The 18,288-nt window shown below is 34.2% G+C and overlaps 1 protein-coding gene across 2 annotated transcripts; it reads right to left on the bottom strand.

The window, feature by feature from the left end:
- Positions 1-3,193: 3,193 nt before the first annotated feature.
- On the bottom strand, positions 3,194-16,084 carry LOC137829365 (protein HUA2-LIKE 2). 2 transcript variants are annotated; one of them, XM_090304847.1, is made up of 12 exons: positions 15,573-16,084; positions 13,436-13,512; positions 7,193-9,193; positions 6,355-6,811; positions 5,689-5,797; positions 5,473-5,585; positions 5,180-5,364; positions 4,628-5,099; positions 4,102-4,540; positions 3,809-3,976; positions 3,633-3,685; positions 3,194-3,541 (listed from the first exon to the last, which is right to left on the bottom strand). In XM_090304847.1, exons 1-11 carry the CDS (start codon positions 15,693-15,695, stop codon positions 3,660-3,662), a joined length of 4,170 nt encoding a protein of 1,389 aa, XP_090160973.1. In that variant the 5' UTR covers positions 15,696-16,084; the 3' UTR covers positions 3,194-3,541; positions 3,633-3,659. The 2 variants fall into 2 exon arrangements, with proteins under 2 accessions (XP_090160973.1, XP_090160974.1); XM_090304848.1 differs by having other exon boundaries at positions 3,194-3,534.
- Between the last annotated feature and the right edge of the window lie 2,204 nt (positions 16,085-18,288).

The raw sequence follows: 18,288 nt of genomic DNA, 5'->3' as shown, positions 1-18,288 counted from the left end.
TCATTCCTCTATTTTTTCTATTCTTGCTAGTAATTTTTTGAGGAAGGTTAACAATTTTCGTTTCTTTTCTATGTGGCTTCAGGACACTTTATGTCTGAAGCTTATTCATGATTTCTTCAACCTTTGGCTGATAAAGTCAAATTGAAGCTAGCATCTTGAAAAGGTAATATCTTAGCATGATGGGTCAGATTCAGTTGGTTTTCATCTATTCCGCCTTCTAAAACTCTAGTACTCTTTCATGGACAACTTCCTAGAAATCAACATATTTAGGATAAAGGTTTGCATATATGTTCTATGTGTACGCTTTGTGAAAAACATGAGGAATCTATTCAACATTTGTTTTTTTTAATGTTCTAATGCTTTGCATATTTGGAGTTGGATTCGACAGATTTTTCTTATTTCTCATTTCTCTAATAAGGATGATCTTCTTTCTTTTTTATTAAGAGTGGTGGTAGTCCTTTGGTTAAATTGATTAAGCTTGTTGTGATAACCTTTTCAATTTGGATGATATGGCGTGTGAGGAATTATGTTAGATTTCAAGATAAGATTGAGGTTTTTAGGGCTATTTCGGTAATTAAATATTTAACTTGTTTAGTGGAAAATTCTTCTAAAGCTTCAACATAGAATGATATGTTGGAATTTAATGTGATTAAGTTTTTTAGTATTAATACTTATAGTGACAAAGTTCTTCGTCCTTTTCTGTTAGTTGGGAGTTTCCTTCACTAGATTGGGTTAAAATTAACATTGATGGGGCTAGCTATGGAGGAAGTTCAAAAGATGGGATTTACTAATGTCTGTGTGAATCGATCTTGGTTTGTGTTGTATTTACTACTAGGACTAAAACTCCATGGATGCTTCGTAATCGATGGAATATTGTCTTAATTACGGTGAGAAAATCAGGTTTAGGGTTACTCATATTTTTTGTGAAAGGAATGCGTGTGCTAAGTTTACTAATTTAGGATTTATTCATAGAGAATCATTTCATTGGTATAATAAGTTTCCATCCAATTTGTTCTTAGAATTCTTTATGAATAAGTATAGTCTACCTATGTATCGTTTTTGTTAACATATGAATTTTGGTCTAGTTTCTTATAATTTTGTATTATTTTATTTTTTTTGTTTTTTTTAATAATAATCTTTTTATATGATTATTATTACTCGAGGTGTAAACCTAGTCATGGGGATGTCTAACATGAAAGCTTTTATAAAAAAAATTATTAATAAATAATTTTTAAATTGGTAATTAATCTATCAACATTAAATTTTAGAGTAATTGATAACTAATTAGATATTAATTTAAAAATTATTTATTAATAATAAAAACTATTTTAAATATCAATAATTTTTTTAATCTCTAATTCAATATAGTAATTAATTATTTGTTATTTATAAAATTAATTTTTATTTAATATTTTTTTATAATTAATTGAATGGATATTATTAATGTCATTTTATAGCAAAAAATAAGTTTTAATATACTAATTATGATATTTCTTAGAAATTAAAAAAAAAAAAATTCTAATTCAACCTAAAATTTAAAATTTTCGTCTAATTATATAATATAATTTATTTTATTATAATATTCATTCAATTCAATATTCTTGAAATGTGGGATCCATTTAACTTTACAAAATTAATTTACAAATATATAAAGTTTGTACATACTTATAATATAATTTAATCATATTGAAGAATATTTTCCAACAACTGTGATATATTATTTTGATTATTGTTTATAAGAAATAGATTATTAACATTTTTAAGTAGAAGAAAAAATTTAAATATATGATAGTAATAATAACACTAATAATTTTTACAGCAAATAATTAATTACATATTATACTTAATGAAATAATATTTAATATTGTATGACAGTCAACACAATGAGAAATACGTAAACATATGAGTTATAATTTATTTTATTCTAATTTTTTATATTTATATTAAAATATTTTTATATATAATTATTATGTTTATGAGTTATAATTTATTTTATTCTAATTTTTTGTGAAATTTTTTTTTTTTATTAATTATGTTATATTTTTGTTGTTATAGTATTTTTTTTATTTTTCATTTCTAGAGGATTTTTAATATTAAAAAATAATATCTCTTTATTTATATAAGATTTGATTTATTTTTTAATTTTATTACTTGAAGTTTTGTTTTTATTTAATTTGTTGAATATATTTTTTTTTTCTATTATATTATACATATTTATATTTAACATATATTTTTTTAATTATAATTTTTAAATCTACAAAATATGTGAAAGTTTTTCATTTTTAAACAAAAACAACTCATTTTATTATTAATTTTTTTAATAGGCAAGGGTTAATCTGTAAAGTAACATTTCACACCTTTTTAAAAAGTTAAAATTCCTTCATAACCATCACATTACTCACAAACTCCCATAAACTTTTTTCACACATCCACTCTAACATATCCCAATCCAAACACCTTCACTTTCTTCACACTTTCCTCACACATCTACTCCCTCAAATCCTCACACATCCCTCCCTAATCCAAACAGAGCCAGCCTTAATTACAAAATTAAAGGAATATCACATATTTTTATAAAATGAGAATATAAACATTTAATTAAAAATATAGTAAAAAATAAAATATTCAATAAATACTTCAAGTGACTGTTGTGCTTTTTATATTTCATTTTTCAATTATAGTGCAACTAATAAAAGTTAGAAACGTGTGTTATTAATCTTAAAAAAATACACGTTCTTCTCGCTCACTTATTTTAACAAAATCATATAGATTAGGGTATTTACACATTCTCAAAGATTTCACATTCTCACGTTTATGTTTATTAGGGTATTTTCATTTTCTTTTGTTTGTTTTACTTTCCTAGTATGATCTTTCATTTCATTTTCACCAAACTAATTCAGCACTAGTTATAATTAAAATATTTACTATATCTTAATGTCTTATATTTACCTTAAAATAATTAAAAATTGATAGTATCTTCTTGAAAAACAATGGGAGTGGAGAATAGAAAGTAATCCAAACAAAGAGAAATTGCACGTTTAATTGGAAATTTAGAAATCAGAAGTTGATGATTCTCAACGGTGGCACTATTGCTGAATAAGCCAACTGTCCCTATACGACAGCACGTTTATGAAAGGGGGCCCAAACAACCCATTTTAAGTTGGCGGCCACTAAGAATAAGACCATATACATATGGCAGGGGAAGAATTTCAATATACTAAGAAGAACAATTTCAAGAAACATCCCTGAAATTTGTGTATATGTTATATATATATTGATCTAACTTCTGTAAGGGCTTCCCCATAAAATAAGTTATAAAATTTGGAGCAAAAAATTTGACACATGAGAAACCTAAATAGGCTACCCCTCTCCAACAACTCTACAATTTTACTCATCCTGCCCTGCATTCTGCAGAAGAGGCTAAAATACATATGTACAAAACCTAGCAGACACACGTCCTGTGCAGATTCCGCCGAACCCCCTCCAAGATTCATGCATGTACAGAATGGTAAATCACCTTTTCCTGAACAAGGCCTGATACCTAGCAATCAACAAGGGAAACATGAGTACCCACAAGAATACTAATGGTTGAAGGACAAGCACTACGGTACAGATGATAAATAGAAATATACCAGCCATGGTTTCTAGATATTTTCTGATCACCTAGGCTGCCAAAAGCTCGGACCTGAAACATAAATACTAAGCGTTTACTATTTTCTATCCCAGAATTCAATAGGAGCAAAAGACATTATGAAATAAAAAATTTGTAACTACAAAAGTAAAAATGTTTAGTAAAAAGGGAAAGCACCTCTGTTTGAAACTGGAATTGCATCTTCAAAGGGTGGTCTAAAGGGCATGGAGTTTCTCTGATTCATAGAGCGAGGAGGAAATCTCCACCCATGATCTGGTATTCTGGTTGATTCACAAGGATGACAACCATAAGGAGCGGGCACACCTTTTTCCTGATATCGAGCACCTACCAAAGAAAGACACTTGATTTCATTTCATATGAATACAGCAAACCATGGCATGATTTATTAAGGACTAAATATGACTATACATGACAAATATCACAAGAATCATCAGTTATCCTAATCTTACCGGGAAAAGGTGCAGGAACATTCCATCTCTCATGGTAATCATAAGGAGGTGGCCTTATTCTCTCATGATTATTATAGAAGTTCTCTCTCTCCATGTTCTGCACAAAGTGCTGCCTACTGGAGTAAGGAGGGGGTGGTGGAATCTCCCTTCGATGCTTCTCATGCCGCTCCCCATTAACAAAAGAAAACTGATTGGACGGCACATGTTGAGGTGGCCGAATAGAATACCCCTTATTACGCATAGCAACACCATCAGTATGTCCAAAATTGTCTGGAGGAGGAGGTACAGGAAAACTGTTGAAAGAACAAGTAGATTCTGGCATGTGCATGTCTCTATATTCAGGGACTTGATGGTGCACTGCATCACTGATAGGTTGGCTATGCCTACTAGGGGCGGTCATGGGCTGAACCATAGAGGGAAGTGGGTTGTCTTTCAAAGTCTGCAAACAAGCTCGATTAGTAACGACAAAGTAAGCTATGAGTTATTTATTGGTGGCCAAATCATATGCAGAAGTTGTGAAGCTTACCTGTGAGACAGTATAACCTTTTGAATTAACTACTGTGTTATATGGATCAGAGGTAGATGACATGTGGTGTAGCACAGGGGGTGGGGGTGGTGGGGGTGGAGGAGGTGGTGGGGGAAGGAACGATGGTGGTGGTGGTGGTGGCGGGGAAGATGAAGACACATCCCAGCATAGAGGAGCAGAGGGCAGTGGCACATTCTTATCAAACTGCTTGGCGTTTTCTCCACCAACATCAGAAATTGAATTGATTTCAACTTCATTTGAGGGAGCTACATCTTCCATTTCAAGTTCACCATCAACATCTTCTAAGATATGCCTATGTTTTTCAATTGCAGAAGTCATTTCATGTACTTCAGAAGTATGCTCCGGCGTGACAGCCTCAAAGTTCCCACCATCAGAATCACTCCATTCATCATCATCTTCATCTTTAAGCATTCGGGGCATGCAGAATCCAGGCAACTGAAAAGTCGAGTTGCTACAAGATCGAATGAACAATAAGTGAACAGTTCCAGCAGTATCCAAAATAAATGATAATCAATACTAGCAAACTCAAACCTTCCATATTCATCAAGCATGCCCTCCATTTCTCTAACCGGGTCATCCATTGCCCTCTCTGTTCTCATCGATCGCCGCAAAAAGACACCAGCTGCAGCTGAACTGCTATATAAATCCAGTTCCCGGATATGACGGCGAATTATGTGCTCTGGTAGGATTTTTCTCTCCAACCACAGCCTTAAAACCTATTGAAGTTCAAAGCAAAGGTTAACAAAATATGATGATGCAAAACAGATATGTAAGGAAAGAGCATTTTGTTTGACTTCATTAAACATGAAACTTAATTTACTTGCCTTGAGACACTGTCTCCGGTTTTCTTGTGCAGTATTTCCAGGAGGAGCAGCAGCAGATAATAGTCGTGGAAGGACTGCATGGATTGCAGACGAATATACTCCACAAAAATCACCTGCAAAGTCAGACATTTTATATTAGAATTAATTATTATTTGGCAGACATTTTCTTTCTTTTCTTTGCTAGAATCAAGATTAGCAAAGCATCAAACACGTCACCTTTTAAGCCACGAGAAAACTGTGCAATAGAGTCAACAAGAAAAAACAAATCCACCCTCCGATGCATGCTAGACTCCATTTCCAGACAATGAGCAAGAATTTCCATGACCTTGAACAATAGATATGTAAGCAATTTGTAACTAAAGTTCAACAATTTTAAATAGGAAATAACTGCAGAGTCTATTGAAGGAATTTAAGTCTCATCAGAAGAATGACAATACTAAATACATGTGTACACTTATTAGTTAGATTCACACAAACAAATTTAATTAAACCTGATATTTAAAGAGGTGTCACCATAGCTTGTTACAAAATAAAAAAAACTACATATGTAATGAAATTAAACTGCAATTCATAAATATTTAAGAAAAAAAGTTTCAACTAAAAAATTGCAAATGTGTAATTGGATATGCATAAATTTTACCCTCTCCTGCTAATAGTAATAAAATTTAGGGGAGGTACCGAAAGACACTATTAAGATCCAATTGCAAGGCTTTGAGTCATTGGAAGTATGGGATTCTAGTGAGGTTTACAAGGCTTTCAACCTTCCCACCACAATAACACCACCTTTCTGGTGTGATTCTTCCCAGGTTATTATCATATTCACAACTAACATTTCATAATCGAAGATAGGGGGGATTTCTTAATTTTAAAGAATCATATTACCTTATCTGCAATACCAAACTTTGCACAGTCAATAGCTATTCGTGTTGCTCGACCAATACTTTCCTTTGTCCTTGTCAAGGTCCCAAGCATGGCTTCAAAGTACAACAAAGCAGCTCGTCCTGCTTCAGTTGACTTCCCTATACATCTTGACTGTTGAGTTGCAACATAGCCATCTTTAGATCCATCCAGAGGACCAGATAAAGTTTGCTTCTGGTGTAAATGTACATCAGGGCTACAACTTCCATTGTGAAGAATATTACTACTGTCTGATGTAGAAACATTGCAAACAGAAGTAGTTGGAGGAGATCCTTGTGGAATGCAATCTCCTCCATCTGTCAAGGATGGACTTGACCGAATGTCTGAAATACCCTTTTCACCCAGACAGTCATCAGATGTTGAGACGGAATTCATATCCTCCTCTGGACCTTTACATTTTACCTCTTTCACAACCTCATGCCTGAAATTAAAGAACAGACAGAAACATTCTTAAATTGAAAGAAATAAAACGAAAACAACTTTTGTTTGACAATTGATCTCTTTCATATTCACCATCATTAAAACATGAATTAAGAACATCAATTTACCCTGAAGAACTCCACCAAACTGAACCCCACAATTAGTTTGCGGTAGAAAAAAAACACTTGCATGATGAATGATCTAAATGAGAAAAGTGGTTCATCCAACCAAATTAGCAAACTCTAAAACAAGATGTTATAACAGAAAAATAAGCTTATAACAATAAAAATGTTTTTCTTAATTTTGTTTTCCTTTACTTTTTAGGATTTGAATAGGAGAGTTAAAAGGCTAAGAAATATAACATGCCATAACTAAAGCTTACATATCATTTGCTCTGCCAATATCATCAACTGCTGGCTTCAAGCACTCAGTATCCTCATGTACCGCAACCTCATTCCGAGGCATATCAACATTATGAGGTAAAAAAACATCATTTTCATCCACACCCATCGCATGATCAAGGCTTATTCCATTTTTCTCTGATGCATCCGATGCTGAATTTGAATGACTTGAAGTTCTAACGTCGTCTTCATTGTTTGGCGGTAATGATGGATCAGGTGAATCTTGAATGCTTCCTTCATCACAACATTTTGAATCAACAATAGGAGAATTTTCTCCATTTGACTGAATTTTTAAATCAGCTTTTAGACAAACCATATGATCACTAAGCTCTTCAACAACTTGAGCGGTGACACCTGGGAGAACATCCTTGCCAGTTTCATGCTGTTGCTTACCCACTTGAATAGGTGATTTATTCTCAGAAAAAACCATTGGATTTGAACTGGTTGAATTCACATTAATATAAGACGAATCAGAGTTGAAAGTATCCAACTTTTGCAGCCCAAAATCATTACATTCTTGATTAATGGCAATACTCGGACATCTTCTCACAGCAGATATACAGCACATACCACTTGCTGTCATTATGGTGGAAGATGAAGCTTCCATATGAGCTTGGCCATGTTCAGCAGCATTAGCAGACATGGCTTCTAAGGCTCGATGTAGGCGTTTAGATGGAGGTAAAGCAGCTTCACCATCCACAGAGCTGAAGGTTTGATCTTTCTTAGTATTACATATCTGAATATTGGAACATGGAACTAAAACTTTTGGAGAAACATTATCCAAAGCTCCATTCAGTACAGATGAATCTCCATCAGCAGGGCTACCATTCTCAAAATTTGAGGATGTGATTATCTGATGCGCTGAGTTAGTATCTTCCTTACAGTTATTTTCTTGAGATTGGAGAATGCTATGAAGTTCTGCTTCCACGGATGATTTACCCATCCTGACTCTTGCTCGTTTCACAAGGGGTAAGTGCTCATCCCCATCTTGTTCAAAGCATCTTTCTTTTGAATTTGCACAAATATTCTGTGAACTTTGACTGGCATTCTGCAAACGAGCCTCCTCCTCTATCCTACTGGTTGGCTTAGAAGCATCATTAGTTGCCCTTTTTCTATTGGGTTTTCTTTTTTTCTTATTGACTACAGGTTTTATTTTGAGATCAAGCCCTTTATTCAACTCAACTTCTGGACATTCAATAGCTTCCGAGAGTTCAAGTTTAAAATTTGAATCTATTGTACTTCCCTCATTCAAGCTAAATGTATCAGAATCAGTTGTTATAATTTCAGAACTGTTGTCCTCCATGCTACCATTTGACACAAAAGCAGATGACTCAAAATCATCACAGCCAGAAAGATCTGGTGATTTCCTAACACGTTTACTCCTTCGCGTACATGCACTCTGGGCTGCAGTAGTTGATGGGTCACCAGAACCCTTTGCACTGTCATTATAAGGGAACACAAAGTTTTGGGCACGTGATGGATTTCTTGACCTTCGTACTGAGGTATGTCTCTGTGTTACACAACCCTGCATGCACAAGTCAGCCACAGACCTTTTTCGAGAAGAATAAGTAACTGGCTTAGGAGATTTTACTGCAGCAACCTTGTCAGTAGGCTCCCCCAACATTGCCTCCTTATTATCAGATTCATCTTTAAATACAGCAGCTGACTCATCCACAGCTGCACATACTACCTCTTCATGTTTAATAGAATCTGAAAAATTCATTGGTAATGTGTGAATCAACTCGAGGGTATCTGTCCGATCCGTGGCAGATGAGTTAACAAGATTTGACACATCTGCATTATCAACATCACCAACAAGGCCAGTTTCATCAAGCTGAGAATCCTTTTTTGATTTCTCAAAACTATCAATTATCTCCTGAACAGCACGACCAAAGTCAGCACCCTTTCCATGACGTTTGCCAAGAAGAGACTGTTTTTTCTCCTCAGTAAATGCTTCCACATCAGAAGGATTGCAGAATGCTCTACAAAAAAACATCATTTCAAAACTAAATGGAAATAAGATGTAATGTGCAAGGGAACAAAGTAAATGATAGGGAGCACAAAAGCTTCAATGTAAGACCATAAAACATATTTACCCATAATAATTATAATTACTAGCAAAAACACATGTATTGTCATGCCTTTGTCCACATTTTCTATTACACTGTCTTATCATTTTTGTAAATAAAATATATATGTATTATAATTTTGATGCATTTTATTTATTTATATGAAAATAAGATAACTAAATATATTATTTATTATACATTGACCAGAATTATAAGAAAAAAGTTTGATTATATAGAATCAAACATTTTAAACACTTACAGCTTAATTCTACAAAAAACATGTATAGTTCGGTAGTTTATTTCTGTTTTCTATTTATTTACTCCACCATGTATTATTTATTTATTTATTTTCATCTTTTTACGTAGGTGTCATTCATTATGAATTGTATTGTGACTTTAAACTATTACTAAGGATGAAATAGGAAAACAATTTGTGTACACCAAATGGGGAATCCCCATTATAGAATGTTTGATATCAAAAGTAGTCAAACTACCCAACATTCCACATTGCAACACAATGCAATAAATAAGCCTTACATAGAGATTCCAACTCCAAAGTAGGTTAAGTTTAGAGCGTTTCTATTTGAATCAAGCCTGGATGCATCTTTACTTTCTCACTTAAGAGGAACTAAATCCTTGGCCAACAATGGAGTCAGAACAAAACATCTAACAAAAACCACGTGATAGAATACAGATACCAAAACATCAGGGGTCATGAAAATGTTCATACTCTTGGCATGGGATTCAATACCTAAAACATTTCTAACCAATAAAATCACCAGTCACAAAAACTAGTATTTATATTTTCTTCAAAATTAATGCAGAAAAGTCACAATTACCTTTTTCAATAATTCATTTTCAAAAAAGTGTCATGTTTGGAACTGTCACTGCAAAATGGTGAGGACCTGTATATATTTATATATATATATATGTGTGTGTGTGTGTGTGTGTGTGTAAATTACTCCAAAAGTAATTCTAAGAGTCATTATTTATCCTAACCCAACATTTTCTTTTAATCCAACAGTTAAAGGTGTGATACATTTTAGAGTCATTAGATTAAAAGAAAAAAATAGAGTTAAAATGAAAAAGAAACTGTTGCTTCATTTATAAGAACAAGAGAGAGATGCTTAAATAGGCCATTTTACAAGACAGCCATGATTACAGAAAAAGATAAGATTGTTCACAACTTTTAGACAGTCCAGGTTGAAAGGTTTATGTAATTAAAATCTGGTTTGCCTATCTTTCACCGGTTTGCCTATCTTTGTGCCCATGTGGTAGCAGTTTCTCCCCATTCTCCAAGAGTATTCTCAAACGACAAGATGAATTTGTCCCCTCTCTTCTTTATTTATAGGCAATATGCTTTATTTCTTTTATAATATCAATCTACCCAACTAACCTAATGAACTCCATCACTACCAGACACCTAAACTAACAGATACCATCAATCACACAGCCAATACATGGAGAGAGGTTCCTGGTTTAGGGTTTAGACAACTAGTGTGTTTTCAAAACTATGATTCTGAAACACCACTATTATCATTCAAAAAGTAAAAGGGACCTTTCTTCAATTAAACTTCAAATAATTTCCTTTCCAATCTTCTTCAGAAATCATGCTATCAATTGCCAAAGGCCGAGGTCTTTAGCACAGGAATCGTGAATGTCGGATTCAAAATGCTAGACCTTATGTAATCAAATCAGATAGCTAGGAGAAACCTACCACAGTGGTATAACATATTGCAGCAGTCACTATACCAAAGATGCAATATACAGGGTAAATAATTAAAACATACAACATATTTGCAGTACAAAATACCCGATGCCCAAAAATAAAATAGAATACTCAAAAGTCACAGCTTGAATAAAACAATAATCTTCGATTTAAATCTGTAAAACTCTTTTAACATATTTCAATGGGTTAACTTGTTCGAACATGGGACATCATCCAATAAAGCGACATGAATCTAACAACTATTTTGGCATCAACTCTTCCATGTTTTATTATCTCCCCATGTCCTAAACTTTTGCATGATCACTTGGGTCATCAACATTTATAAAAATTGAAAAAAAAAAAACTATTCTTGACCTTAGCAAACTTCAAGTCCTAGAGCGTCACTGACTAGCATATGGCCACAGCACAATATTCGCCACCCAGTTATGGTGCCACTAGTTGGCTTGATCTACAACTGTTGCTAAATCACATCAGATTTGGTATGGAAAACATATGCAGTCCCAAAAAATTATCATAAGTTAAACCCATAAACTATTATTGTGATTTAATCATACGAACCTCAACTATTTAGGCATAGTACACGTTATATTACCAGATGACAATGGGTTAGACCAAGGTAGGTAATGGCAGAAAGCAGTGCAGCACAGTGCACCCACCCAAAACATGCTACTGTGACTTAGGTGTATACCGGAAGGCAAAGTTGCATCAAAGATAAAATATCCTATACAAACTTAATGAATTTGTATCACACCCAACTGATACTTAAAATTTAAATTACTGAAGACTCGTGACATGCTCGTCATTCAAATAACTAGAGGAAACAGAGAATGAAACTATCTTAATCTTGCATATCAAATTCTGGCTGGGCTTGAGGGACAGTGAATCTTAAAAGAAAATAACAGAATACACACCTAAGAGTGTGAAGAATAACTAAGATCGAAGCTTCCTTTACCATCATATTTTATCCCTTTAATATGTATGGATACACCAACAAGAAATAAGGTTAAGGGAGATTAATAAATCACAATGTATTTAAATACCATGTCGTAGTAAGTTGCAACTCCACGCTGATTCTCATAACCAACACACATTGTAGTTGATAAATACTACTATTATTAACTTCAATTACAGAAAATATTTATCACAGTTAATAATATTCTAAAGTAGGGTTTTGACCAAAATATACAGATGCCATATAACATCAAGCAAGCTAAAACTAAACATCTCAACAGCATTATCCTCATAAGTGGCATTTGATGACTTTAAATCATTTGCCTGCACCTTCCTAAAACAATATTGAAATAGGCAATGCACTCTCAAATAATCCAATAGCAGATACAAGAGAAATTAATGATAAACATAAAAGAAATAATAAAAATAACATATAAGGCCTGCCTAGTTCTGGGGAACAATGTTGGTAAAAAAGAAGGGAAATTATTCACTAATAATAATTAGAAAATATCACTCATTGAGATACCGACAAGACAACCATAATTGAACCTTACTACTTAGCATGATATCCATAACTTATCATGATATTGTGGATATCTTACATCTGAAAACAAATTAGTGGTTACAAGAAATGTGATAGGATGGGATAAACTATAGTAAATTTTAATCAACTATGTGGTGAGCTGATAGGATACAGTTAAGAAAATAGAATGACTTAAGATAAAATGCTAAAGTGTTAAACTGCACTCAGCAACTGAACACACTTATATATAAAAAAGGAGTACAATTTATGAAGAGGGGACAAGTTCAAACAAGGAGAACCTGCTCTTACACAGGCTTTTGATAATACAATAACAAAACAAATTTTTCTGTAACCTATAAAAGACTATGCTGGCAATACATAAATATTGCTTTTCTAACGGATAGAATAAGTTTATCCTGTTTGATTCTCACATCCTGTTAATCAGTTCAAAAGTTGAGCCAACCGGAGATGGGTTAAGAACAAATAGGATAGGAGAAAGAAACCCCCTTCCCTCACACTTATGAACTTTTTTATTCCATTCCACCACTACTATAATCGTGGACGCTGCTGCACCATCACCACTGTTGGCACTACTCCCCTCTACCACCATTACAGCAACAATGCCATTGTAACCAGTGACCCACTACTATCACCACCTCCATTATCACAATCCCAATCACAAACACCACTTTTCATAAGAATAACTTCGTCAGTTGCATACAATTTATATTATTATCTATCAGACTACTTGGCGGGCACAAAAACATACAATATTATTCGTCATCTTACTTTTTCCATCCTATCCTATTCACATTACCAAACAAGCTCTACGCTTCACAATTACCTTGATTATGGAATTTGAACAAAGTATATATGATTCCAAAAGTTAAGCTATGCTAGACATACTGTTGTCATTCAAGCAATCAAATGAAACATTAGTTTGAATACTTACATTTGTTGGGTTCCAAAGAAGTAAACAAGCACCTTCTTCCAATCAGTAGAGTAACCCCACTTCTCCGGCTCACTTACCTGCCACCAGCAAAGAACTGCACAAGTTAAATGAAATAGCTACTACAAAAAAAGAAGGAGAACAAAAATAAAGAAATAAGTTTGATAACCTAAGGCCCCTTTTTTTCCACCATGATTAAAGGTGAGTTTGGTCAGAGTGTAAAGGGGTTTGGGTAGGGACAGTGTGAAAAAAAAATCCATGGCAACCCATCACAGCCTCTTTGGGTGTCACGCAATAGCATCGCAAAACCTACATGCAGAAGTTGCAGAATGGCAGCAGGGTGCCTGTGAGACACGAATGAGTAGTGCAGCACTTAGCGAAAAGGAGGAGTAGCAGCAGCAGCCGTGCAAAACAAAGTACTGGTGGTGGTTGTGCAAAACAAAGGTCTAGCGGCAGCAGTAGTGCGAAACAAAGGACTAGGAGCGGTGATCGTGCAAAACAAAGGGGAAGAAGCTCAGGTCCGCATGATCCAACCCGACCCAAGATAGAGAAAACCCTGATATTCTTTCTTTACTTCTTACTTTTCCAACAGAGTCGGCCCAAGTGTTTTTTTCTTTTAGAAGGATGGGTTGGGCCATAAAACCTGGCCAAAATTACAACAGAATATTCACCTGGGCCACCCTAGCCACATTGAACCAACGGTCACCTTTATTATTGTGCAGTCTCACCACTGCTTCCATTGATGTCGCATTGCTACTGTTGGAGCTGCTACAGCAGACTGCAAGTCTACCCTACCGACATTGAACCAGCAGCTCCATCGTTATTTTATTTTTTTGTATTTTAAGTTTTGAACTTGAAATTTGGGGTGTTTTAATTTGATTTTATTGTTATTTGAATTTCTTAGACATGATATATTATTAATTAGTTATTGTCTTTCGATAATTTTTAATTACAGTTATATTTTTGGATTTTTTAAATTATTTATATCTATATGTTGTATTTCTTTTATTGTCTAGATGGATTTATTTTATATTATTTTTATCCGCAATGCTTCCGGCATAACCCATCATGGCTTCCAATATATTTTTAAAAAAGATTTTGGGTCTCCGATATTTTTGGTTATCCGATATCAGTAACACTGGGTAGGGGTGAAATTCAAGAGAATAAATTTCAATATGTAAAAAGCAAGTTCAATTAGAGTGAAAAAAATAAAAGAAATGTTACAGAAGTAACTTCTTTTCTAAATTTAATGAAGTGTAAAACTTACACTAAGCCTAACAGGTGGATAACATTTCCAAATCTCGCACGCTAACCTCCCTCACACTCTTGGTTACATCTCTCTCACACTATTGCCTTACAATCTCACTTTAAATCCTTCACTTCTACATTGTAAGGATCTCTTCCTCAGCCAAGTTCTCCCAACAACTAAACGGGGGGCATCAAAATCCCTCTGTTATCCTCACATTGTTGGGAAACTGGGTTTACAGACAGGAGACTTTTGGTTCTCAGGTACGGTGTCAACACTCGGATTCTATATAAACATGCCTAATGAAAAAAAGTAAAAACAAGATGAAAATGGCCTAAAAATCATCTTATTTATAAGCATACCAAACCCAATGCAATAAAAGCAGTAATTATTCAAAATTTATTCCTTTCAGCGAGGAGGAGAAACAGGAAAGTCAAAGATCCAGATGGTTTCAGCCTATGTTTACTATTTTCCATCTTCTCCCCCTTGTTACCGAAGAAATCAAAAGTCGCCTTCTCCGTCAGAAGCAATAAAAACTTCAGAATTCACAATTAAAATCTGAAAACCTGCTGAGCACATTCCAGTTATGCACAACATATTCAACTAAGCAAACCAGAACGCGTATAATACACATATATGACAAAGAAAGTTTCTTTGAGGTGAAGAAGCCGGGAATATCCATCTTCCATAACCATAATCTAAGAAAAACATAAAAATACATGGAATTCAATCATGGATCCACAATCATCGCGGAAATTGTCACAATAAACCAAAACTCTAACCCTACTCAACATGCAAACCCCGATGCAACCTCAAAAACAAATTTTAAACAGCACAGTTAAAAGGAAAACACAAACTTCCACTTCAATTCATAAAGTAAAAAGAGGAACTAACCGTTGCAGGCCATGCAGGGAAGCCCTTGACTTTGGCAAGCACAAGATCGCCCACTTTCCACTGGCGGCAGGCGGCCGCCGCCGCCGCCGCCTTACTGACGCCCTTTCTGCGGCTAGGCGCCATGGGAGGAAGGGTACAGTTAAATGAGGGGAAGAAGTGATATGAAGTTAATCGAGCGCCGAATTCGGTCGATAATGCAGCGGTTGGGCAGTGTTTGGTGTTTACTGACGGATTTGGCAGGCATTGAAACGCAAGGGATCGGGGGGAAGCAGAGGGAGAGGGACGGTGTGGGAGAGAGTGTGAAAACGCAAACCCTAATTGAGAGAGAGGTAGAAGGGATTTTGGGGACGCTGTAGAGTTTTTTTCAGAGATATGAGTTGGTTAGGTGGAAGCAAGACACGGAGGATGGGCTTCTGGAATGGGTGAAGTGGGCTAACGTGCGCTCCGTGCTGACTATAGAAAATTGATAAAGATGAGATATGTTTTGTGATCATTCATTTTGTTTTTGGTATACTTCCCTGCACGTGACTACACCATTTCCAATATACTCCATCCCACGGGCCCTTCTCCCAATTTCAAACTTGAAATTACTTTCTGCACCCATTATATATGAAATGATAAAAATATTCTTAAATAAAAGTTCAGATAAAAATACGTTTTGAAATAAGTTTTTAGATTTGAATTTTCAGAACAATTTTCTGAATTTTAATTTCTTAAGAATATGTTTATAGATTTATTTTTTGAAATTTATTTTCTAAAATAAAATTTTGATTTTCGGAGTTTTATTCTGAAATTTAATTTTCTGAAACACAATAATTTATTATAAATTTATTTTTTATAAATTTATTTTTTCAAATTTAAAATATATAGGGTGCATGTTGAAAAAAGTTGGGTGTAGGAAAAATGTGGCTTCAAACTTTAGACTTTGAGCCTTCTTGGACTTTATGAAATTTCAATAACAATGACAGTAATTACTTCTTATAACCAAATTTTCTACCTGCACTCCCTTGTATTCAAGTGAAAGACTAAAATCCCCTAGTCCCATGCTCTCACTATCAATCTGACTTCTTCAGCTCTTTTTTTTTTAAATGAAACTCAACCCCTTAACCACCAATTCCACCACAAGAGGTATTTTTTATGTTTTCCGAATGGACATTCTATAAATATATTTTAGAGTAACTTATTTGAAAATGTATTCTAAGTGGCATATCTTAAAATTACTTTGATCTTTGATTCTCATTCTTGTGACAATTAGTGCAAATTCAAACATCATTGTTTCCAAAATAGCTTCAAAGGGCGCCGCAATATTAGATAATGTGTTAAATTATTTGTTTGATATGTTACATGCCTATATTCAAATAATTAATTAGTTTTTAATCTTTATGGCACCCACTCTCTCAACTGTATCATACTTATGGTGCATTGGGAGACCATGAGAACCCATAATTTGTTTATCAATCCTTCAACTTGAGTTTGGAACTCCTTTGTTTCTTTAGGTTTGTTTCTTGAGGGTTGTTTCTATAAGATGACTTATTAGGCAAATATGCTCCCGGAAGAAGGTCAATGTGGTGTTCATCCCTGTGGGAGTCCTTTAGGAATTTCATTTGAAAACACATCATTGATCTACTGCAAAGGAGAATCAACACTAAAGAAAAATAATTATGTTAGAATGATCAACAACCAAAGTGTTGCTTTTGTAATAAATAAAGAGGTTTGCTAGAAAGTAACAACTTCATTCACTTTTTAGTAATTCACTCATTTTTCTCTCATGTGTTTCTTTTTGTTTAGACTTTTGCTCTGTCTAAGTGTTTCACTCATCTCTCTTTTCTCTTGAACTTTCTTTTCTCTCAATTTCATTTCATCCTCACACACCTATCTAGAAGATAAGGGTTTGAGAATTATCTTCTTGTTATTGTGTATGAAAGAGACTTTATTGGTGAAACCATCACGACTAGCTTTGGTGTCAAACTGTCATGGCCTTCATAACAAAATGTGAGTTGTCTCCATTGGAATCAAATCACATAAGACATTGTCATTATATTGTCCTATGGATTCGTTCACCTTCACTTACTTGCTCACCGTTATCTCTCCATCATCACTAAGCCATTGAAACTTGTATGATCTTGGGTGGGTTTTGTCTTCAAATTCAATTTGGTAACTAGTCTTAAGCTAGCTACATCGGTGTAACCTCTTCCATTAACTATGAGTGAACATATTTTTTCTTGAATAAAACATCTAGTATTTTCCCTTTGGGTTTGGTCCAAAGTTTGCATTTTGCTTCCCATAAGACTTCAAATCATCAACAAATCACCCTCCAATGCATCCAACTCCACATGTATCTCTTCCTTCTCTTCTTCAATTGAAGGTTCACTATCTATTTGTCCATTTGATAAAATGATCATATTCTTTTTTTATGGACATTCTAAAGCATAATGTCTTCTTTCCAAACATTTGAAACATTTACCTCACTTGTCTTCCTTTTAGGTGGTGAATTATTATACTTATTAGGTGACTTCACACTTGAAGATGTGGTTGAACTTGAGGGAACTCCTTTATCCTTCATAACCTTATCCTTCCAACTGAAATTATTATTATTGTTAGAACTCCTCCTCTTGATTCCCTTACTCTTGAGTTGTTGTTCTACTTAGTTAGTCTTGTGCAACAAATCCTCCATGTCATCATACTCTTGCAACTCCACAACATCCCTAATATCATG

The sequence above is a fragment of the Phaseolus vulgaris genome, chromosome 7 (genome assembly GCF_051622355.1).
Source record: "Phaseolus vulgaris cultivar YP4 chromosome 7, ASM5162235v1, whole genome shotgun sequence".
NCBI classification, from domain to species: Eukaryota; Viridiplantae; Streptophyta; class Magnoliopsida; order Fabales; family Fabaceae; genus Phaseolus; species Phaseolus vulgaris.
This window is presented reverse-complemented; position numbering and strand designations above follow the sequence as displayed.